This window comes from Thalassophryne amazonica, chromosome 14, assembly GCF_902500255.1.
Source record: "Thalassophryne amazonica chromosome 14, fThaAma1.1, whole genome shotgun sequence".
Classification (NCBI taxonomy): Eukaryota; Metazoa; Chordata; class Actinopteri; order Batrachoidiformes; family Batrachoididae; genus Thalassophryne; species Thalassophryne amazonica.
The window spans coordinates 7,480,623-7,504,956 of NC_047116.1; the positions used below are offsets into that span (position 1 = coordinate 7,480,623).

At 41.0% G+C, this 24,334-nt stretch overlaps 1 protein-coding gene across 3 annotated transcripts in view; it reads right to left on the reverse strand.

The window, feature by feature from the left end:
- The window catches only part of itgav (integrin, alpha V), a 66,670-nt gene extending 43,631 nt beyond the window's left edge, over nt 1-23,039 (reverse strand). Inside the window, exons 1-9 of one of the 3 annotated variants that reach the window (XM_034186001.1) lie at nt 22,597-23,039; nt 18,953-18,958; nt 15,267-15,397; nt 8,012-8,103; nt 6,843-6,957; nt 5,840-5,901; nt 4,103-4,151; nt 946-1,068; nt 69-113 (exon numbers count right to left, since the gene is read on the reverse strand). In XM_034186001.1, the coding sequence (XP_034041892.1) occupies nt 69-113; nt 946-1,068; nt 4,103-4,151; nt 5,840-5,901; nt 6,843-6,957; nt 8,012-8,103; nt 15,267-15,397; nt 18,953-18,958; nt 22,597-22,748 (775 nt within the window). In that variant the 5' untranslated portion in view covers nt 22,749-23,039. Of the gene's footprint in view, nt 1-68; nt 114-945; nt 1,069-4,102; nt 4,152-5,839; nt 5,902-6,842; nt 6,958-8,011; nt 8,104-15,266; nt 15,398-18,952; nt 18,959-21,494; nt 21,501-22,596 lie in introns of all 3 variants that reach the window. The other 2 variants (XM_034186000.1, XM_034186002.1) reach the window with 2 other exon arrangements.
- Nucleotides 23,040-24,334: the final 1,295 nt, after the last annotated feature.

The following is a 24,334-nucleotide window of genomic DNA, read 5'->3' on the forward strand; positions in this document are numbered from 1 at the left end:
ACTTTTCCTGCAAATTATACACTTCTGGTGTCTAAATTACTCAAATATTCTAAGTCTATAATCCTTACCTTCTTTTCCATCACTGTTTAAGTCTCCAACAGTCAGAGAGTATCCTGGTAAATACAAACAGATGCACTCAGTAAAACTACAGGCACATATTTCAAATTGCAGTATCATGTGGATTTGTACTTGGTCACATAAAGTCAGAAAATAAAAACACCAAAACTGCAAAGCAGATTTTTCACACCTTGTGTCCAGGTGAAATTGTGTTTTTTGATCATTAAAGTATAAAACTCTTATCTTGGAGAACTTGTTGAGCCTTATGTTCCTTCTCCTGCTCTTCGGTGTCACAAAGCAGGCGTACTTTGTGTAATTAGGGTTAAAAAGTCAGCAGGCTGCAGAGCGTTTACTTACCCAATGGAACGGTCTCCCTGCTAATGTTAGAAAGTCTACTTCTGCCGAATATTTCAAGGCTGAACCTGAACACATTTGTATTACCTACAATTAACCTGCTTTTAAATTAGTTTAACCTAATTTTGTTGGCTTGTCTGATTTGTAATTTTGTAGCATTTCCTTTTTTAACGTTTTCAAGAATGTTGTATTTTTATGTAGTGTAATTCGACAGTACTAATATAAAACAATCTGTTTATAACATTAAATTCTGTAAACAGGCTAGCAGCCTAACATCACCCGATGACCATATTAGCAGCAAGCATCATTTCCTCACAAATAACATGAAAACGATACAACACTAGCTAGCCAGGTAATTGTACTGCCAAACAACTGTGCCACCTGACCTATTTTAAATAGCTAGGTTAACTGCAGGGATTGTCTACATTTTTTCTTCTTTATTTTTAAACCAGAAAAACATACTCGTGACACAGACCACTGATGCCATCTATTGGTTTCTGGATCACAATTAATGAATAGCAGTTCTGTAGTTACCTAGGTAACTGTCATCATACTGGGCATTGGCAGACTTGGTAGCCAAAGTGTCTCCGTAGTCGGTGTAGTAATCTTGATTGAATTTGGTAAAAATGTTAGTGATGTCGTCAGAAATCAGCTGTCCTGAAAAAAAGAGGAAAAAAAAGAAGAAAAAAAGGGTCTTTAATTCAGTTTGTTTACAAGCTGGTAGATGTTCAATACAGAAGAGAACATACAACCTTTAATTAAATGAACCAGAATGAAGCCACAGAGACGGCGTTAACAACCGTATAATCCGAACCAGAAGCTTGTGCGTGTCGACTCAACAGGAAACAATAATTAAGTTAACATGGTCCAGGAAGAGCTTCGCCATACAGCAAATGCGGTGAAGGCAAAACGTGCGAGTCAGAGCACACACCACAGTACTCAGCGTCACACCCTGTGATATCAGACGACTAGACAAACACGGATTACAACACAGCGCTGACACACACGTCTCACCCGCCGCTGCTTATTAAAGACTCAAAACAGTGACGATGCAATGTTCAGTTTAAGATCAACCACCTGAGAAGATCAAAAAACAAAAAACACAAAACATCTGGAAATGGGAAAACATCAAAACGATTCACAACAAACAATATCACACAAACTCCACAAACAATGCTTATAAAAGCTTTTCTGTGAACCACCCCTCCTAATCCCAGCAGGAGGTCATTCCCATGATTACACAGCGTTCCCTGCCCTGGATGATCCAGCAGCACTTACAACTGCCACATTACAACATAAAGTGCTGCCAAAGGACCAAAACAAGACTTAGAGCAAGACGACGAGACGTGGTCAGCGGTCTGGACCTGAACACTGCTGCTCACCTTCCCACTGCAGATTTAACATTAAACTTAGTTCAGGTTCTTTGCATTTCTGCCTTCTGAGGTAATCCAGGTTAGTGCTTATTAGCCAACCAACACATGACTAATCCCTGAGCACGCAGACAGGTTGTATAAAGCTTGCTGTTTGTTTGTCCTGTGGTAAAGGGGTGCGTTCCATTTCTGTTGTAATGACAGTGGTGTCGTGGCTCAAGAACTATCTGCACCACTACACAAACCTGGACGCTGCCCCAAGTTTAACAACCGGTGCAGGAGTGAGTGATGAGTCCCTGATTATTCATGAAATTAAGTTAAAACTAGCTGATCAGTTGCCAAGAAAGCTCCGCCAACACATAAGAAAAGAGAACTTTATTGTTAATAGAATATTTCAATCCATGCGCATCTTTCAACACACCTGCACCACTCAGACTCATGCACCTGCTTCCCCTTGGACCATAAGGATCAAATGACATTCAGTCTTTTTGACTGTGACGTCTGATTGGTTACATTTTGCTGTGATCTATCCAGCATCATTTGGATTCTGGTCTTTGGGATCAGTCAAGACTTTACATCAAACCTCCTTTAATTAAAGCAGAAAATCAAAACTACAAGAACATCTCTGTTTCATTTCAGCTAAAACTGTGGCGGTCTACGCAGGAAAAATTTCAATCATTGTGTCACTGTCCAAAAACGTGCACCCAAGTATGCATTTTGAAAGCCAACATAGAACATCCGACTCATGTCTGATAACTACAGGTCCATCGCCTCCAATTCAGGAGTTATACATAAGCCTTTTAAAATTTTCCCCTTAAATATTCATATGATCCAATAAAAACCCAAGCAGTAGGTCCAAATTTGGACAGTATAGTTTTCTTTTCCACAGTAAAACAGCTTAGCATAGTAGCACAGCGCCCAACATTTTTCCTCGAGGTAAGAAGGTTTGGGGTTCAAAGCCCACATAAGCCATTATTCTTATGTGCTTGGAGTTGCATTAAGAAGGAAATCCAAGACCAAGACCAGGCTCGAGTACTACAACACCAACTTCCAGTGATGAAAGTAGCACAATAAATACCACATCCTCCAAATTTCCTGTGAATTTTAACAGCATTTCTCATAAACTGAAACCAACTTTCATAAAACCTGAAACAAATATTGGCTATTGTCAGAAGAGAACCTGTTATATTGTGGTGATAATCTCAGAAGTGATTCCTTAACAATGGGAGAAGTGCCTGTAACATTTTCTCACCAATAAACAATGTGTTAAATATGAAAATCTGCTTACCTACAATGAAAAACCTGTCACACTTCAGACATTTATTCTAAATCATGGGGACGTATTTTTGATTAAATAGTGGGGTTGGTTTGGGAGGAGATACTTGAGGCAAAACTTTTTCCTTTTTGAGTAGTGGTAATTTTGTAGAAAATCAATATAGGCAATACTAAATTCTATTGTACCAAATTGAACTATTAGGCAGTAACTATTATAAATTTATTTATATTTTGCAGTTTATTGTTTATTTTATGAAGGGGACACGAATTGTTCAAGGTTGTGTCAATTTTGCCTGCAGTACCTCTTTCTCAGTACCACTGGGGGGGACTTTGTATGAGTATTGTACACTTATGGCATAAATTTTATTTTATATAGTTTTTAAAAATTTTATTTACTATTGTTATTACTTTTTATTTTACTTTTCTTTAATTCCTTTGGGCCCAGTAGGAAATGTATAATTTGGGTTGGTGTCTGTTATGTTTAAATGTTAAAAATGAAAAAATAAATAAAAACTTGAATTATAAAAAAAAGAAAAAAAAAAAAACCTGTCACACTATAAACCTGCTTTGCTTTAAAATCAACTTTATTTCACTTCAAAGATTCTAAGCATGAAAGAGAATCCAGATCAAGGTACACTTTAAGTGCTCTTCTAATTGCAATTCCTTCCACAACGTCCACAAAAACAGAAAACTTAATGTTTTATTTCATAAAAATGTTTTAACTGCAGGACTTGAGGTAGAACCACTGTGAGTTTTTCTTTTCTTTTTTTTGTAGACAGTTTAATTCGTGTGGGAAACCCTGTACATGGAGCACCGCCATCACTCGCTCTCACACTGCCAGCTGGCAGGACACCTCCTGTGGCAGATCCCAATGCAAAACAATGATCATCTGTTGGAATTCCTCCGATGCAAAGAGAACATAAAGACAGACACAGCGTGACTGGAGACTGACGACCTCGAGCGGCTTTTTCCGTGTTACTGTCTCAGTAACTGAGCAAGTTGTCAAACGACAGTGTTGATACTTTGATTTTTAGTGGCATACTCACCCTGCCAGTAGAAACTGCCAGGTCCTCCCACCACCACTCTGTTGTCTTTCTGGACCACAAGAAGAAAGGCAGAAATGGGCAACAGTTTTATGACTTTTATATGTTTAAGGCAGGAATCTGGATTAAGTGGAGAACAGTTTCTTGTGAGGGTCTTATCTCACACCCAGAATGGTGCAAGTGTCACTGCTGGTTTACGTTGAGCACTCGCGCTGTTTAAACCATAAGTGTAGTTTAAATGCAGTCCTGGACACGTTGGTCTTAAAAGGAGACGTGGTGCATTTCTACCATAGAAGTAGAAGAAAGCGATTGTGTCAACAGACCGACAAAAACCTGGTCTGAAGTCGAGCAGTTTTTGCTGATATTTACAGAGCACAATATTGAGAAACAGCTTACATCCACAGACGGGTTCACGATACATGTACTCTCTATTTGATCATGTAGGGATGCAGATTATGGGATGATGTTTGTGCCTGGTGGGATCTGGAGGAAATCGGGTGACTGGAGGAGGTCATGTGGAAACGAAGTGCTGAAATACATCTTAAAGGGAACAATGGATGAAAATGTGAGTCATTTATTTCCTGTTAAGCTTAAAACATGTCCATGATTAAATAACTAAATAGAACTTCTTTGTACCCAACTTTGTACTCAGATGCATCATTTAAATAGTAAACTGGAGTTGGACATGTCTGGGCTTTACATCTTAAACAAGGGCAAGACGCGAGCTTCGCTAGCGCCATGTCACCTTTGCTAGTACGCTGTTATTGCTCCATTCCCCAGCCAACGTCCGAGGCTTGACTGGATCCACCTCCTCTGCATCCTTTGGGCATGAAGAAATATGTAGAACTATAAAGAAATGTGAAGGAATATATAGAACTTGTCTCGATGATGCACCACAGGACAGTCAAGTTTATATAGGCTACGTCACAAACACTGATCAGCTCCGCCAAGCTGCTCTACTGCTCCACAGAACTGCGCTACCAATGCATCCGCCCGTCCTCTGATGGCGAAAGTTGAACAACGTCCTTCAGTAAGTCAGTGGACGGTCACCAAATGCTGAGCTAAGCCAGTAGAACGCACATTTCCACCACTCAGGAATCAGTCTGGTGACTCAAAAAGTGTATTTCTTCATGTCGAATCAAATTCATCTCCGTTCTCTACTTTTCAGCTGTCGTCCACATGCAACTGATCATCTGCTCTGCAGCCAAACAAGTCCTTTAAGCTCACTTCCTCAGTAAATGTGTAAAACTGCCATAGAGCAAGCATTTTGGTCACGAAGCCATAAACAAAGTCATTAGCACTGAGGTACAAATGCCAACAGTTTCTTCCCCCCTGTTGTTACCTTTCATCCATACCAAGCTGCCATTTGTCTCACACGTGGTTGTTACTCGATATGGGAGTGTGGCGTGGATCAGAGTCTACAATTCTCCCTTGGTCAGACGTGAGTTTAACACAGGTTAGTTCCCCGGCAAAAACCAGTACCCATTTACAGCTGGCTGGACTGGGACAATGCAGATGAAGTGTCTTGTTCAGAGACACAGACATGTCAGTAATGGAACCTGTCTGTATACTGACGGTTCAACTGAGCTACCTGCTTTACAACAAAGATGAACGGAAAATATTTGTAAGTAAATAGGTCATGTTTGTCTCATCCCTTAATAGATATCAAACATGATGGAAAATCTGAGCAAAACAGGGGCAAGAAACCCTGCAAAACCTTTCATGATATTGGGAGCTTACCTTCAGGAAGTCAGCACTGAAGCCGGCCTGACAGAAGCCCTGCCCTTCTGGGGAACCAGTACCTGGATACAGAAGTGAGACATGGCAGAAATTCACCCTGTCATGATAACTACAGCATCACGACCAAGAGTATTACAGCAACACCGGCTGGGGATTGCTGCAGTACTATTGGTCGTGATGCTGACACAGTTCACGTTACTGTATATTACTGTAGTGTTTATAATATGTTTTGTGTTCCATCTATTTGGTATTTATTCTATTTATTATGATCCTCCATTCAGTCATTCATGTTCTGCTGCTTATCCTGGTCCAGCTCATGGTGGCAGTAGACTGAGCAGCTCACCCTACCTTTCCCTAACCACGGCCGTGACCCAATAAAAAAAGTATCTAAGCCTCATTAACAGAAAAAAAAATTATGTTCAGAGTAATTTTACTGTCATTTAAGTCCATGTTGATGCTGTTGACTGTGCTGTGTGATGAAGTTTGATTGCAGGGATCAGGCTGCTCATCCCCCCCCCCCCCCGCCCCCCCCCCCCACACACACACACTAAGTGACAATGAAGCAGGTGAAGTGAACACAACTTGTAAGTTGATGGTAACAGGTACATTTCTCAATAAATGTATAACTTCAGTCAGAAAGTTTGGAAGAGTAAATCTAAAAGAGCTATTTTTTTTTCCCTCAAAGCTGCACCCTACAGTTCAAACTCTATGGGAATGTTTTGGGTTTAAACCAAATGAGAGAAGAGCCCATTAATGTGAATGTGCACTTTTATTTAGCAATTCTTGTTAACCGTGCTCGAGCCCCCATTATATTTCTTGTTTATTTATTGAGGTTGTTTTAATATTTTGGTTCCCCACATCCCGACATCTGCATATTCTTAAAGGTTCATTACTCTTTGAAAATGAGTTCTTGCATTATCTGTCTCTCTTTGTGCATATTTCATGTTACACTCTCCTGCAGCCTAACAGATAGAAACACCAAAAATAAAAATAAAAAACACACGTGTTCTGCAGGGCGAGTACTCCACCACTGAATTGTCTTTCTTCAGGAAACACGTTCCCACCGGCTCTCGCTCAGAGACACCATAGGTGGACCACTGGTACAGAGGAGCACAGGCCTGCAACCAAAAACACAGTTAAAGTCAGAGCATTAAAGGCAGCCCAGAAAACTAACAAAAAACAAAAACCTGCAATCAATGTAAAAAAAAAAAAATTACCTCAGCCAATGTCAAATCAAAAAACCTCTATAAGCTAAAAAGCACCAATTTCAATTAAATTTGAGCTTCTGTCTGTTACTGGTAGCCAAAACAAAATTTTCATGTATTTTTAAATTTTGATATAATTTTGTGGCATCTGAGTGGTAAATCATATTAACACAACAAAACATGCATTAAAAAATATTCTTGAGGGACCTTCTCTGATTTACCTTGTAAAATTAAAGGTGGGTTATATATTTATTTATATATTTAGGTTTCATTTATAAAGTCACACAGTTCTGTATCTGCACATGTAGACACTCCACTACTATAAGCAGGTTTGAGAATTGTTTGTGGATCTGCGAATATCAATGTTTGGACTTAAGTTAGTATCTCACCGGGCTGAGACTGTTGCCAAGTAGTAGTACTAGCTTGAGACTGACAATTCCAACTTTTGATACCAGCAATAGAGTAACATTTTCAGTTGCTGGATAAAACGTGCAATTTTACTGGCTGACCAAGTTACACTTCAGGCAGTAAGATTAACTGTAACAACCATTTACTGCAATGACATCAGAATCATGCTGAATGGTAGACACTGAAGGAGGCTGACTAATCCGAACCAACACAGGAAAATGTTATTCCCCTATCCTGTATGAATGCTAACTACCTCAGGACACCAGTCTGGACTCAGTCTTGGAGATCTGTGGATCTGCAGAGAATTATGTCTTTTCAACAAGATAAACGACATGTTTTGAGACATCTGTGACAAATGTCACAAGTCGATAGACAAACATCAGTGATTTATATTTTATCCGATGCCAACATCACTGATGAAATACAAAACAACAAACAAACAAACCAAGCTCCTCTGGACTCAGGTGAAATGGTTCGATGTGGACAGACTTGAGGTTTCCTCCTCGTTGTTTGGTGTGTATCTGTAAATGATACATATTAATCATCGCTCATGTCTCACCAGGATGTGCTCTCCGTCAGATCGCACAGAGGCTCCAAACCACTGCTTGGACTTGAACTCCATCGGAACGCCTGTTGCACTCTTCCTGTCCTCTGAAGAGAGAGAGAGAGAGAGAGAGAGAGAGAGAGAGAGAGAGAGAGAGACAGAGAGAGAGAGAGAATGAGTGCACATGAGTGAAGATGACTTACATGGTCACAATGATAAGCTAGAAAACTGTTTCGGGATTACTGGAACTGCTCTTGCGTGGCTGACGTCTTATTTGTCTGGTCGTTCCCACTGTGTTTTGTGCAACGACACTACCTCTGCCTTTAAGGGCATGAAGTTCGGGGTTCCGCAGGGATCCGTTCTGGGTCCCCTGCTTTTTTCCCCTGTATATTGCACCCCTTGGGAACATTTTGCAGCGTTTTGAGGTTGCTTTTCATTGCTATGCTGATGATACTCAGTTGTATATGCCGATAGCTGCTGGAAATCCTGTCCTCATAAAATCTTTACAAGACTGTCTCGCAGCAGTGAGAAGTTGGATGTCTAGCAACTTTCTACTTTTGAACTCTGATAAGACTGAAAAGATGGTTCTTGGTCCAGCAAGACATCTGCATCAATTTGATCAGCTGCCGCTTAGCCTAGCTTCATGTGTTATACATCATACTGACAAAGTGAGGAACCTTGGGGTAATTTTTGATCCTATGTTGTCCTTTGACCTCCACATTAGGGACATTACGAGGACTGCTTTCTTTCATTTAAGAAATATAGCAAAGATTCGTCGCATCCTGTCTAAGGCTGATGCGGAGACTCTGATTCATGCGTTTGTCTCTTCTAGATTGGACTATTGTAATGCTTTGTTTCTGGTTTACCACAGTCCAGCATCAGGGGTCTTCAGCTGGTTCAAAATGCTGCTGCCAGACTTCTGACGCGAAGCAGAAGGTTTGATCATATTACGCCGGTTCTGGAATCCCTTCACTGGCTTCCGGTCTCCTTGAGATTGGATTTTAAGGTGTTACTATTGGCCTATAAAATTGTTCACGGACTGGCGCCCCCCTATCTGTCTGGACTGGTTGAGTCCTATGTGCCGGCAAGGGCTCTGCGTTCACAGGGTGCAGGACTATTGTGTGTCCCGAAGGTGAAGAAAAGGTCAGCGGGTTACAGAGCTTTTTATCACCGTGCTCCAGCTCTGTGGAATGATCTGCCTGCACAAATACGACAGTCAGACTCTGTGGAGACTTTTAAAGCCAGCATGAAGACACATCTCTTCTCCCTGTTTTATCATTAGTATTTTATTGTGTGTCTTTTTTTTTATACGTTTTATTTATTTTACTTCTTTAAATTTTTTATGGTTAAATTTTTTTTTTGTATTTTATTCTTATTTCATTTTATTCTGCTTTTAAATGCTTGTGAAGCGCCTTGAGGCGATTACTCGTGATTTGGCGCTATATAAATTAATAAATTATTATTATTATTATTACAATGCTGAGGGAAGGAAAGAAAAAAAGAAATTAAAACTCACGGTACATGAGCCGAGCAGAACTAAACCCTGGAAGCTAATGAGCAAGAAAGTGAAAAACTGAGTGTTTCGGGGACAAACTGAACCCTGGTGAGTCCTAATTCACTGTTAGTTCATCTTCAGTTCGTCTCGTCTCCATCAGTGTGCGGGTTTACAGCAAACTTCAGTCTGCCGCATGCAGGAGTCAAACGGAGCATCTTCCTCTGTGGAACCATGAATCCTTTTCATTAATGTCCAGCAGTGACAGCAAACTCTACAAGTAACAAACTGCCACCAGAAAAGACCTCAAATCTGTCGATTTCTGTCCAGCAACAAGGGGAATAGTTTTCACCACAAAACTGATTAAAGGTACGATTACAAAGTTTTTTTATGAGCCATTCTGCTGGTTTAGGAATGACTGACATTGAAAGAATGAAGCATTTATTCAATACTAAGTTTCATATAAAAGGCTGCATTGAGTTAAAATGTGAATTATTTCAACAGGCAACAAGTTTAAAGTCAGAAGTCACATGTCAGCACAACAAACATATCAGACACGTCAACAGGCTGTTTTTTGTAACAGCAGACTGAGTTTCTATGTTGCCATAATCACAGCTGATTTGCACTCGCCGTCACAGCTGCATGAACGCTGGCAAATTGTTCATTTTAAATCTGAGGAGATTTTAGCATTTTGTGTGTCTGTTAGTTTTGTATTTCAATATAAAATTTCAGCATAAATTCCATTTCACGTTTGAGAACCTTTATTATGGCAGCGTCTAGGCTCCGACCTCGACCCTAACCCTCTCTGTCGATCATTACTCGCAGTATTGGGGATGACTGGATAGATAACTGTTCCCCCGCTGGGACCCACAGGTGGAGGCGGGGCTGACAGCAGGCAGAGAAACTGACGCAGCAACGGTGGCATTCACAGCCAAAGGGGAGAGCTGGGAAATGGAGTCTTAAATACCCGCCCAATTTGCAGGAACTGTTTGGTTAGATTATGAGGAGAGTGCAGCATAATAAGTTTGTGTACAGACTGAGCTCATGGGTTCACTCCATTTCTTTACATTCTGCAAACTGTAAATATATAACAATATTATATATCAATTTCAATCGTACACAAAGTGCTGCAAAACATCGGCACAGAGTCATGTTCACACTAAAGCCTACAGACACACGGCCGAGTTCACAAGTGACATCAGTGGGGGTTTTTTGCATTTATTATCTGTCAACAGATGGACTGACCAGTCTGAGAGCCGAGTGCTCGCAGATGTCACAGAACTACAGTAAACTAGAACACAGCGCTCGGACTGCGTCAACAGCGCCTCAGCAGGAAGAGGGAGGAACAGGAACGAGATTAATGACCTTCTGCCAGCAAAACTTAATGCAGCGCTCTGTGTTTTAAGTTTCATTTATTTCTATTTTTATGCACCATAAAATAAGGCACAAACATACTGTTCTTAAAATATATATAATATCACCACAAAGCAGAAGAGTCACATGGACTTTATAAACTTTGCAAGACAGCAGTGGGACATTGTGGTCTGGCAGTCAGAAGAAGACAAACTCACAGTGAGTAAGAGACGCACAGTTCCAGTTAATTGTCTGCTCCAGTAATCCTACAGTTGGAACTCGCCAAGGTCAAACCAACAACAGACTTCTATTGTGGGACGCACAAACGCTAATGTAACCGGGTCACTCAGCGAGGCCGACGCTCCACTGCAGGCTTCAGCTGCCACCACACAAATAAAACCTAATAAATAAATAAATAAATCCCACAAAGGGCCTGAAAGTACCGAGTCAGTACTTCCCACTGAGTGGGTGTGAAAATAACAGCTCACGCAACACCAGTCTGCCCGCCAGCTTTGGCACAAACTGACGAGTCACTATCAGCTGTACAGCAGCATTTCATCCAGCGCCAAATCACAACATCAGCTGCACCAGAGCGCGACACGAGCAACTTCTCAACCCGACCCGCCCTCTGAGCAAGCACACAGACGCCAGCGATCAGGAAAAACTCCTCCAGGTGTTTCTGGATTGCAGGAAGAAACCTCAAGCAGACCAGACCCAGAGGGAGAACAAGAAGAAAAAACAAAAAGATAACACAAAAGCACAACAACAAACTGTCAAACATGCAGAGTGAGAAATGCTGCATCCAAGGAACCGCAGAGAGCAGTTTTCATGATGACGATGGCAGAGAAGTTCCAAGATGCGACTTTAATGCCTCGTCTTCACGAAAAGACATTAAATTCCAGCACTGTGAGTGCTTCAGGCCATATTTTAGCCTTACTAACATGAAATTAAAATGTAATTTAAACATATAAAATGATAAAACGCTGCCTCTATCGCAGAGCATGTGAGCGGACCAGAACAAGAATTTCTGCTCATTGCTCACGGGGCTGTACGTGCAGGGTCCTCACCAGCATTATTACAGCGTAACGGTCCCTTAAGCTGCTGCATGAAAAAATTACACTGCAGTTGGGCCGTTGCATTGTTTTTGAGGGCGGGTAACGGCAAATTATCATTTCTCTATGTTGATTGTGGACCTGCTGGTTCTGATTTAGAAGCAGAGGGTCCACAATTTATTCATCATCCTATATCAAAGCCATTCAAAGATGTCAGTCGTGACTCACCTTTACTGCTGATTAAAGTCGCTAAACGGGACTCTTTTTTTGTTGTTGTGGGTAGAAGAGAGAGTTGTCCACTGCTTCACACAGACAGTTTTTATTTGTTCGTCATTAATTTGCCTTTTTTGTGGGCCAGCCAACGACACGGTTCTGTGCTGTGGACTGGACCATTAATATCTCCCACTTCTCTGGCTCGTGAACTGAAGTTACTATTCCTCATAAAAATAACAACATCCTCCGCTCCGTGTGTGTGTGTTGTGGGATTAGATGCGGCTCTCTACCAAGTAAAGGTGGAAAGACGGATCATTCCGGAATCAATAACTTCAAAGTGAATCGCCGTTTTAAATAACATGTTGCGCTGAAATCATAACAATTTAGATTTAGGCTGTTAGTGACCATCCGATGATCCACCAGGATTACTTTGTGCAGTCCCGTAAGTGGTTACAAAGTATATGGCATTCATGGAGACTTCCGAAAACAAAGTACTCGAGTGTTTCTGACAAGTGACGTAGTTACTAGAAGCATGCACTTCAATGAGCTGAGGCACAAATTAATTCCAAAGTTTACACAAGTGTGATGCTGTGTTATGACGACTCGTTTTTAAGTGATAACTGTCCATTTTGATGCAGTCACGGTAAAAGCTGTGAGAAGGTTTTGTGCACCTTCAGTAATTAGTCATAAACGCAGCCTGTTAAAAACACTAATAAGTGTTGTATATAACTGTGAAAAATCTAATATATATATATATATATATATATATATATCTATCTGTGTCATCACGGAGACATTCCACGTCCACTAAGCGGAAATAAACAGCTGACGTGGGTTAAAACAGCGTAACAGCCGTTTTAACCCGCATGTCAGCTGTTTAGTTTTTTATTAAGGGATTGCGATCGCCAGCCATGGAACAGTCCACTCGTCCTCACAGATCCACAGCCAAATATCATTTTCAAGTTCCACTCGGCCAGAGAATAATGTCCAGGTCCACTCACTCTCGCACAGCAGTTTACTATACAAAATCCTTAAAAATGTTTTTTAACTTCAAGATTAATTTGTGATTACTCTACATTTTGAAGTTTAAAAAAAAAAAAAAAAAAAAAAAACACCAAAGAAGGGTGTTTATAAGCCCATAAAGCAAAAGCTTCAGCGGAGTTGAAGCCTAAGCAGTCCCCGAACCCCTGGCTTCTTAAGGTGATTTTTCCAGCCCATTACAGTGAGAAAAAAAATCCTGCAGGGAACCCTGAAGCAACGGGAGAATATAGCTCCATGAGCGTCACCTGGAGCACCTTTTTCTCCGGACCAGAACTTCAGTACTGTGGATGCTCCACGCACCAATAAAAAAAACAAACAAACAAAAAAAAACATGGTAAATACTTCAAACTGACCACAAATATGTCTAAGACCATGTCATTGAACCACCTGCAGAAACAAAGTCATAACATGAATGCAGGTTACCATGGGCGGAAACAGAAAATTTGGGGGGGGGGGGTCATTTAAATAAAATAACGTGAAACAGTACAAAATGTTACAGCCCAAGAATCATGGTAATAGTAATAACAAAATAATATTACTGTAAGTCATAAATGAAGTCTAATATGTTCATTCTCATTTTTTTCCTGAAAAGGCACCAGAAGCTATCGACACACACCAAAATTAAAAAAACCTTTCTCGGAAACCCCTCCCAAACTCCCTCTGTAAAGCCCCAGTCACACGGCGTGAACGAAGGGAAAAAGTCAAAAAGCCACAAATCCTCGAGAAAAAGTGGACAAAATGAGCGGACACTTCTTCCATCACCAAAAAGCCTGCGGGTGTAGAGCGCATAAAAGACCGAAACTAACCAGCGAGCAGACTCGCTGCAGCTGCGTTGTCATGACAACACGTGTGCACACTCGCTGCAGCTGCGTTGTCATGACAACACGTGTGCACACTTGCTGCAGCTGCGTTGTCATGACAACACGTGTGCACACTTGCTGCAGCTGCGTTGTCATGACAACACGTGTGCACACTTGCTGCAGCTGCGTTGTCATGACAACACGTGTGCACACTCACGTCGGTGCCAGAGACATTGAGAGGCTGGAGAGAAAGACGCTGGAGGTTGGATGACAATCAAACGGAACGCTGACGGTAGAGGAACTACGCAAACGATGAGGAACCGTCAAGACAGAAAGCAAAATGGAATACGGATGAATTGAGGCTGTTGTCAGGATTCGTTCACATTTTTCAACAGTTTGAAAATTCTGACGAAGCGCTAGTTACAGGAACAAAGCTGGACGACGGTCTCCAAAGGCAACGTAAGTCCAGATTTCTTGTTTTGTTTGGCTTCATTCCCCTCGTTAAGTGCCGTGTGACAGGGACTTAACACCTTTACATTGTGCCGCCCCACAAGCAAACTGTGCAAATGTTTTTATTCTAATGCATTGTATTGTGAACCCGCTGACTGACTACGTAATAAACTGTCCCTTGGTTGTAAAGTGGAACTGATTCAAGTTGTCACTTCAGTTCCATTCCTGAATTAAGTTTGTGAACCGTAACAGAACTTGTGCCACGATGGTGGAAATGCTGCTTCAGAAGTAAAGCAAACTGATTTTAATGATTATGGGACAGTCATTCTGAGCTTTGCGGTGAACTGTGATGATGCAGCGAAAAACACCATCACATCGGTCAGGAAGCCACAGTAACCATGACGACACACTGTCAAAAAACACCTATATTCAGAGGAAATAAAGGGTAAGAACATGTCTCCACACTGTGACAAACATCTCCTCAGAGAATCTTTAACTAGAAGATGTTACACAGAGTCAGAACACATCCCTCCAACTCTGTTTATTCCTGCTGGGAGCTCCAACGAGACGATTACACAACTCACAGCGCTTACTGAAAGAGCCGTCCGCTTTATGAGCAAACAGAGGATAAGATCGAGGCGCTCACCGCGGACGTGTCCACACACCTCCCGCTGCACCGCACATTCCCCGATCTGTCCCGACACGAGAGCCGGAGCTGGCCAAGCTGAACCGTCACTCTCCCATCATGCATCACACATGCATGTTTGTGAGGGGGTGCCAAAGGCCTGACTTTTGGTGGAATGTTCTTAAAGACTTGCAGGAAACGAGCGGAGCATTTATTCAGAGTGAGGCGGTGTGTGAGTTTGTACCGGTGTTGTCAAACTGCAGCAGCTGGCAGGGCACAGAATTCCTCCAGGGGCAGCTGTACACTGCTCCTCTCTCCACAACACTGTCAGAGGACGACAGGTTGGCCCGAGGAGCGCCGATCAGAACCGCCGACCTGAACCACAGAGGAGAGGAGGAGTTAACCACAAATTAAAGGGGAGAAATAACGGCAGCAGGAATGAGGAAACAAAGAGGAGAGGAGATAAAGAAGTGTCCAAGAAGGGAAAAACAGGAAAGGGCACGGAATAACAAAGGCAGGAAACAAGCAGGAACAGAGATAAAGAGGAAAGGAGGAGAAATAAGGTGAAAAGGGTTAAGATGGAGAGGAGTTAATTTCAAGAAGTTAAACAATAGGGTGAGAAATTAAGAAGAAGGGAGACAAAGGGAAGAAGAGCAACAATGAGAGGGAGGAGTTAAGGAGAAGAGTGAGCATTAGGAGAAACATGGAGATCTGAAGAACAGAGGTGGAGTAAAAGAGGAGCAGAAAGAAGAAGGGGGGGGGAAATCAATGAGTCAGTAACAGGACGCATTAAGAGGAAAGAAAAATGGAGTTTAAAGGAGAGCAGGCAAGGAATTAAGAGGACGACAGAGGAGACGATAAAGGATAATGAGTAAAGGAGTAGATCATTTGAAGAGGAACAGAGAGCCTGAGATACAAAACTATATATCTTTAAAGAAATATGAGGACTGTAATACAAAGTAAGATCAACAAAGCCAGACTTTCTCTGTGTGAGCTGGCTCTACAAATCCTACAGCCGTGATCACACGGTGATTATCTGTTTGATGGGTAAAGCCCGTCTTTGTGCTTCAGGCTGTACGTGGGTTTTATTACATCCAGTTCAGCCTATAAATTAAATATAAAAAGTGGAGCGTGAATTAACTTTAAGCCGTCTGTGATTCAACCAACTACAGACAAGACATCATCAAACCCAAAACAGGGGCATCCTATGAGATGAAACAAAAAACCAGACTGCAGTAACACTGTTGGAGTTTTCAGTTAACAAAATAAATGTAATAAGAATCTGCTCCCACTGGCTGAGTTTTCCAAATCACTGAAACAGGGTTTACTTTTGGCAGCCTGACTGAGAAACACAAGATGCGATCAGATGATTATAAAGTACAAGAAAGTGTGAGAGTGTGTGTGTGTGTGTGTCGGACCCAGACTGAGTGTGATTTATTGACGTGACAATTTTACGCTGTAGGTCAGGTCAGCTGGGGCGGTCCGTTTAAACGTTTTTCCTCCTCACACCTGGATTCAGATTACTGTGTTTAGACATGAAGCAGATCCAAAGTGTTCAGAGCGCACAGCGACGCCACACCCACAGCCACGCACACCAACAATAAAATATCTCTGCTACGTTGAACAAACGTACCAGTTTTCCTAAGTACATTGGCTGGAATTTTTCTTTTTAACTAATACAGAAAAAAAAAACAACAACTATCGGTCACTTAGCTTCTCATTAACTCATGAAATGACATCAATAATCATTGTTTAGAACCGTAGTGGAATGAATGCAAAGTCAACATGAAAACAAGGAAAAAAATAAATAAAGTCACTGATTCAGTCACATGTTTAAGAAAGTTATGTTAATTCTATACTTTATATTCACTCCAACGTGCAACATATGATCCTTTAAAATGTCACTCAGAAAAACGATGCCATGTGAACGTATCAACATTTTCATCTCCTGTCTGATATTTTATAAGATAAATTATTCATCCATTTTGTTTTTATTTGTCTTAACATCTGATTAATCTGCATATTTTAAAGTTGTTCACATTATTCTACGTGCAGACGACATTTACTGTTGTGCACATAATTACAGGGACTTAGACCAACGGAGCTGTTGTGACAAACATAAATGAGATAAATAAAAATAAATAAATAAATAAATAAATAAGCGTGACTGGAAACAGAAGGAAAAACTGGATGTTTGTAATAAGACTTTTTTCCAAACAGCTACTCCACAAATAACATCAGGAAGCAGCCAGAGGAAAACGATGTGGATATCATGTGAATATTATTTTTTACTGCGTGCTGCTGATAACAAACAGACGGACAACTGCACCAGTTTAACACACACAGGGTCGTACCAAAAGTAACAATGTTCCACTGGCTACAAGTTCAGTCTGGACTCTCAGAAACGAGAATTCCATGTATCTATATTTAAATTATGACAAGTTGAGAAAATTCTAAGTTAGATTTCTTTTTTTTTTAAAACATATTTTTATTATGATTTTTTAAGATTTGAACATCAACAGCGGAACATGACCATTATAACCCCACCCGGCAACAGCAGCATCGATTGAAGAAAAAAAAAAAAAAAACACAGTGAGATAAATCAAAGGACATTAATAAAATAAAGTATACTCCAAAAGGGTCACAGCAGTGTATAAGATCCAGAACTTGTGTTATTAATCACGGCTCAGGGTTGTGAGATTCCAGAAAGTCCATATAGGGTCTCCATAAGTGAGCAAAGTTTTTTTTTTCTTTTTTAATATAGATTTCTTTAATCCACAAGAGTTTAATCCTCTTTATACATATATGTACTTCATGTACATTGATACCACACACGGAACAGAAGGAGGCTTTAAGAATAAATATCACTCATTAAAAGGAAACTGTTGGTAGAAGTAAATAAAGTTCTGACTTGGTAAAGCTACAGTAGAGATATCTTGAATTTAAGTCTGAGTAATAATTCATTTTACAGACATATCAAAGAGGAATTTTAATGACACAACGTAGCTTGGAAATATCTTCAATGGCCCGTGTGCCCAGTTCGAATTTGTTCACAGGTATCTTACACCATCAGTCTGATGAGTCAAAAATGACATTTTAAGATTGATAACTTGAGTGCATAATCCTGTCAGACTGCTAATCAACTTGGTGCCAATTAGCAACACACTAATTAGCACCAATTTTACTATTAGCTGATTGCTAAGATAACTGCGTTGTGTATATTACATAATAAACTCACAATGTGAAAACAGAAATTTGCAGAATTGCTGGATAAATGGATATCTTTGGAAAGGCTAACTTCATTAGAACAAAATGAGTCTAACTGTGACGATTTGTAACACTGATCTCAGTACAAACAACACGGCCTCTGGACTAAAACTAAGCTTCCTTGCTGTTTGATGATGTCACTCCTGGAGGCAGTTTAAATGTTGAGGTCTCTCTCTGGTCTTCAGCAAAGGATGCGACTGATGACTGAGTGCACACATCAGCTTTTATTTAACTATGGCAAGAGGCACGTTTTGTTATGTGTAAATAAAATGATGGCTCTGTGCAGAATGGGGAAAAGGAACACCAGAAGATGGAGAATGTCCCTTTTTGTTGCAATGTGTAGAAAGCACAAAATATAATAAACACACACACACCAGTACTCAGGAGGTGCCAACTACGAAACCAAATACAGTTTCTGCGCACAAAAAAAAAAAAAAAAAAAAATTCTGGAGCTCTGTCAAACCCCAGGTCGCCTCATGTTTGGCTCGGTGCAGGCTCATCACACGACGGAGTCAAATTATCCAGCCAAGCACACAAAAAAAAAATTACACGAACTATAGAGTGTGTGCCGCTTCCTTCCTGCGTTGTCAAACGCAGGTGGGCCGATGTGTCTGGGAATCCACAGAGCTTAAAAAAAAATTTAAAAATTGCAAACGGGGGGACTCGAGTCGGCACCTACCAGACGAGGTGTGAGATTTAGAGAGTGTTAGCTCAGGCCCTAATCCTACGGTCACACTGGCCACAAGCAACAGATGCAAAACGACACCCTGCCATTCATTTTCAATCAGAGTGGGCGTTCTGCAGCAACAAGAGACAACAGTTGCTATGCCGGCAACTAGGGAGGGACGAGAAGTCTATTTTATGCAAATGTTGAGTGACACAGCACGGCAACTGTCAATTTGAGTAAAAACACAGCATGACATCAGCTGGTTGCTCGCTTGCACGAAACAATGCAACATGGCAAATATGTTCTGAAATAGATGTATTTCTGTATTAATGTAATGTGCTTAGCATTTTTTTCTCATATTTTGTAGAAGAAATAAACACTTCTACAGAAAAAAAAAATACAATTTTCTGTAACCAGATGACACCTCTGAAGTGATTTACAAGACATCTTATGAAGATGTTAGCATGCTAACTAGTGGCACAGGAACGTCACTGTGAAAGACACTGGACTGAAAGAAATCAAGCGAACTTTGGTAAGCAGTCAAGCCTGGAGGTTTTTCTGTCCTTTATGATCCATCATTAAAGATTGTGGACATTAACAGCAAGAAAACACAAGCTGGCCACGTCCCAGGAACACCCATCGAGCGACAAACACCACTGTTTGTCACCATCATTTGTAGCTAATATGATCGTAAGGTTACGATTTTGGAAATCTGATGTAAATTAATCACAAAATTAAAAACAGGCCTTTGTTAATAATACACTCCGGTAAGCAAACTGTGAATTCTTATGAGTACGGCAAACATTGTTTAAACTTCCCAACATCAAGGTTGTTGTACAACCCAAACCCTAACCTTACACCTATCCTAACCATAAACCTGCCCTAATGCTAAACCTACCTTAACCATAAACCTGCCCTAACCCTAAACCTGACCCTAACCTTATAGCTATCCTAACCTTATACCTATCGTAACCCTACCCTAACCTTATATCTATCCTAACCTTATACCTATCGTAACCCTACCCTAACCTTATATCTATCCTAACCATAAAGCTGCCCTAACCCTAAACCCACCCTAACCTTATACCTAACCCTAAACCCACCCTAACCTTATACCTATCGTAATCCTACCCTAACCTTATACCTATCCTAACTCTAAACCCACCCTAACCTTACACCTATCGTAACCCTACCCTAACCCTATACCTATCCTAACCCTAAACCCACCCTAACCCTAAACCCACCCTAACCTTATACCTATCCTAACCATAAACCTGCCCTAACCCTATACCTATCCTAACCCTAAGCCTGCCCGAACCTTATATCTATCCTAACCATAAACCTGCCCTAACGCTAAACCTAAACATACCCTAACCTTATACCTATCCTAATCCTAAACCTACCCTAACCTTATACCTATCCTAACAACGGGTTTTGAGTTTGAAAATCATGAGTTGCCTCCTGTACAGCTTCGATGCCATAATGTTTCTTTATCTCACAATAACCGCAGTGATTTGTTCCCAGATGCTGTATGAATTGATGGAATATGGAGCTGCATTGTCAAAAAACACACTTTGAAAAGTTCAAAGAAATGTCTTTAAACATCATTAAGACCAAAAACCTAATCAATTTACAGTTCAACAAAAACAATTAGATCAAATCAAATTTAAGAACCTGCAACTGGAACGAACATCAAATTTAAGAACCTGGAACCACAACTGGAACCAAAATCAAGTTTAAGAACCTGGAACTAACATCACGTTTAAGAACCTGGACCTGGAACCGGAAATGGAACCAACATCAAGTTTAAGAACCTGGAACCGGAAATGGAACCAACATCAAGTTTAAGAACCTGGAACTAACATTAAGTTCAAGAACCGGGAGCTGGAACTAACATAACGTTTAAGGACCTGGAACTAGAATTGGAACCAACTCCAAGTTTAAGAACCTGGAACTAACTTGGACAAAGAAAGTTTAAAATATTTTCTATTAAAACTGAAAGTAAAATAAACCAGAAGAAAGCCCCCATTACACATGTAAATGAATATATATATATATATATATATATATATATATATATATATACTCAACAAAAATATAAACGCAACACTTTTGGTTTTGCTCCCATTTTGTATGAGATGAACTCAAAGATCTAAAACTTTTTCCACATACACAATATCACCATTTCCCTCAAATATTGTTCACAAACCAGTCGAAATCTGTGATAGTGAGCACTTCTCCTTTGCTGAGATAATCCACCCAACCTCACAGGTGTGTCATACCAAGATGCTGATTAGACACCATGATTAGTGCACAGGTGTGCCTTAGACTGCCCACAATAAAAGGCCACTCTGAAAGGTGCAGTTTTGTTTTACTGGGGGGGGGGGGGATACCAGTCAGTATCTGGTGTGACCACCATTTGCCTCATGCAGTGCACCACATCTCCTTCGCATCATCCGTGAAGAGAACACCTCTCCAATGTGCCAAACGCCAGCGAATGTGAGCATTTGCCCACTCAAGTCGGTTACGACGACGAACTGGAGTCAGGTCGAGACCCCGATGAGGACGACGAGCATGCAGATGAGCTTCCCTGAGACGGTTTCTGACAGTTTGTACAGACATTCTTTGGTTATGCAAACCGATTGTTTCAGCAGCTGTCCGAGTGGCTGGTCTCAGACGATCTTGGAGGTGAACATGCTGGATGTGGAGGTCCTGGGCTGGTGTGGTTACACGTGGTCTGCGGTTGTGAGGCTGGTTGGATGTACTGCCAAATTCTCTGAAACGACTTTGGAGACGGCTTATGGTAGAGAAATGAACATTCAATACACGAGCAACAGCTCTGGTTGACATTCCTGCTGTCAGCATGCCAACTGCACGCTCCCTCAAATCTTGCAACATCTGTGGCATTGTGCTGTGTGATAAAACTGCACCTTTCAGAGTGGCCTTTTATTGTGGGCAGTCTAAGGCACACCTGTGCACTAATCATGGTGTCTAATCAGCATCTTGGTATGACACACCTGTGAGGTTGGGTGGATTATCTCAGCAAAGAAGAAGTGCTCACTATCACAGATTTAGACTGGTTTGTGAACAATATTTGAGAGAAATGGTGATATTGTGTATGTGGAAAAAGTTTTAGATCTTTGAGTTCATCTCATACAAAATGGGAGCAAAACCAAAAGTGTTGCGTTTATATTTTTGTTGAGTGTATATATATAGATATATATATATATATAGATATATATATATATATATAGATATATATATATATATAGAGAGAGAGAGAGAGAGAGAGAGAGAGAGAGAGAGAGAGAGAGAGAGAGAGAGAGAGATGTAAAACGAAATTAACATTTAAGTGAAACAATCACTTACTTCGGTAACAAATCAATCATTAAATGTTAAACTTCAGTTTCATATTCTAAACCCCAGTATCGCTGAATTTGAGAGAAAACATTAAGAAGTTTATTTGACTTCTCTGGCATTTAACAGACAAAAATATCTTAATCTGAAAAGAAAAAAAAAACAAAATAGTTAAGATTATTAAACCAAAACAAATTCTTTCAATGTGGTTTCCAAAGTTTTCATTCTGCTAATTTTATTGTTTGTTTTTTAGCTAACATCGTGCCGGTGAATAAATTCTTACTTGAAGAAATCCACCGAGAAGCCGAAGTAGCTTCTCTGCGGTCCGGAGAACACGGACGGTTTGTCCACGTCCAGATTGAAGGCTCGGCAGCGGGGAAAGAGGAGCAAACAGGCCGGGACCAGGAGCCCGAGGAGCGGCAGACCTGCTGCCATGACCGAGAGGAGGCGGAGGCGGTTTAGCTAGCTGCTGCTCCCCGGTTTATCGCCACCGAAAGACGGTTACAATAAATAAATAAAGATCAAACTCCCCAGCAGCTCTCATCCATCGATGTCGGCTGAAGCGCGCATGTGTTAAAGAGCCTGGACATTAACAGCCTGGACACAAACAGCACACAGGCTGAAAGCCGCCCGGTTCTCCCACACGGTCCAGATCGACTGGTTCAGCCCAGAAAAGCAACAAAAACACAGGAACAAGCCCGAAGAGAGGCCGTGAACCTGACGAGCGTCATCCAGCCCGAGTCAAGCTACTGCTGCTCTTCACCACATCCGGTTAGTGGCTTTCAAAATAAAAGCTCAAGCGTGTGGATTCAAACTACAACCCCTGGCAAAAATTATGGAATCACGGGCCTCGGCGGATGTTCATTCAGTTGTTTAATTTTGTAGAAAAAAAGCAGATCACAGACATGACACAAAACTAAAGTCATTTCAAATGGCAACTTTCTGGCTTTAAGAAACACAAAGAAATCAGGAAAAAAAATTGTGGCAGTCAGTAACGGTTACTTTTTTAGACCAAGCAGAGGGAAAAAAATATGGAATCACTCAATTCTGAGGAAAAAATTATGGAATCATGAAAGACAAAAGAACGCTCCAACACATCACTAGTATTTTGTTGCACCACCTCTGGCTTTTATAACAGCTTGCAGTCTCTGAGGCATGGACTTAATGAGTGACAAACAGTACTCTTCATCAATCTGGCTCCAACTTTCTCTGATTGCTGTTGCCAGATCAGCTTTGCAGGTTGGAGCCTTGTCATGGACCATTTTCTTCAACTTCCAAAGATTTTCAATTGGATTAAGATCCGGACTATTTGCAGGCCATGACATTGACCCTATGTGTCTTTTTGCAAGGAATGTTTTCACAGTTTTTGCTCTATGGCAAGATGCATTATCATCTTGAAAAATGATTTCATCATCCCCAAACATCCTTTCAATTGATGGGATAAGAAAAGTGTCCAAAATATCAACGTAAACTTGTGCATTTATTGATGATGTAATGACAGCCATCTCCCCAGTGCCTTTACCTGACATGCAGTCCCATATCATCAATGACTGTGGAAATTTACATGTTCTCTTCAGGCAGTCAGCTTTATAAATCTCATTGGAACGGCACCAAACAAAAGTTCCAGCATCATCACCTTGCCCAATGCAGATTCAAGATTCATCACTGAATATGACTTTCATCCAGTCATCCACAGTCTACAATTGCTTTTCTTTAGCCCATTGTAACCTTGTTTTTTTCTGTTTAGGTGTTAATGATGGCTTTCGTTTAGCTTTTCTGTATGTAAATCCCATTTCCTTTAGGCCAGGGGTGGGCAATCATGTGCCATAAAGGGCCGAGACACTGCAGGTTTTCCGTGCAACCAATCGCCTCAGCAGGTGATTTCATTAATGATCAGGTGTCTCAGCAGGTGATTTCATTGACAACCAGGTGTTTATGTTCAGAGCAGAAGCTCATCAGCAACCCACCTGCTGAGGTGATTGGTTACATGGAAAACCTGCAGTGTCTCGGCCCTCGATGCC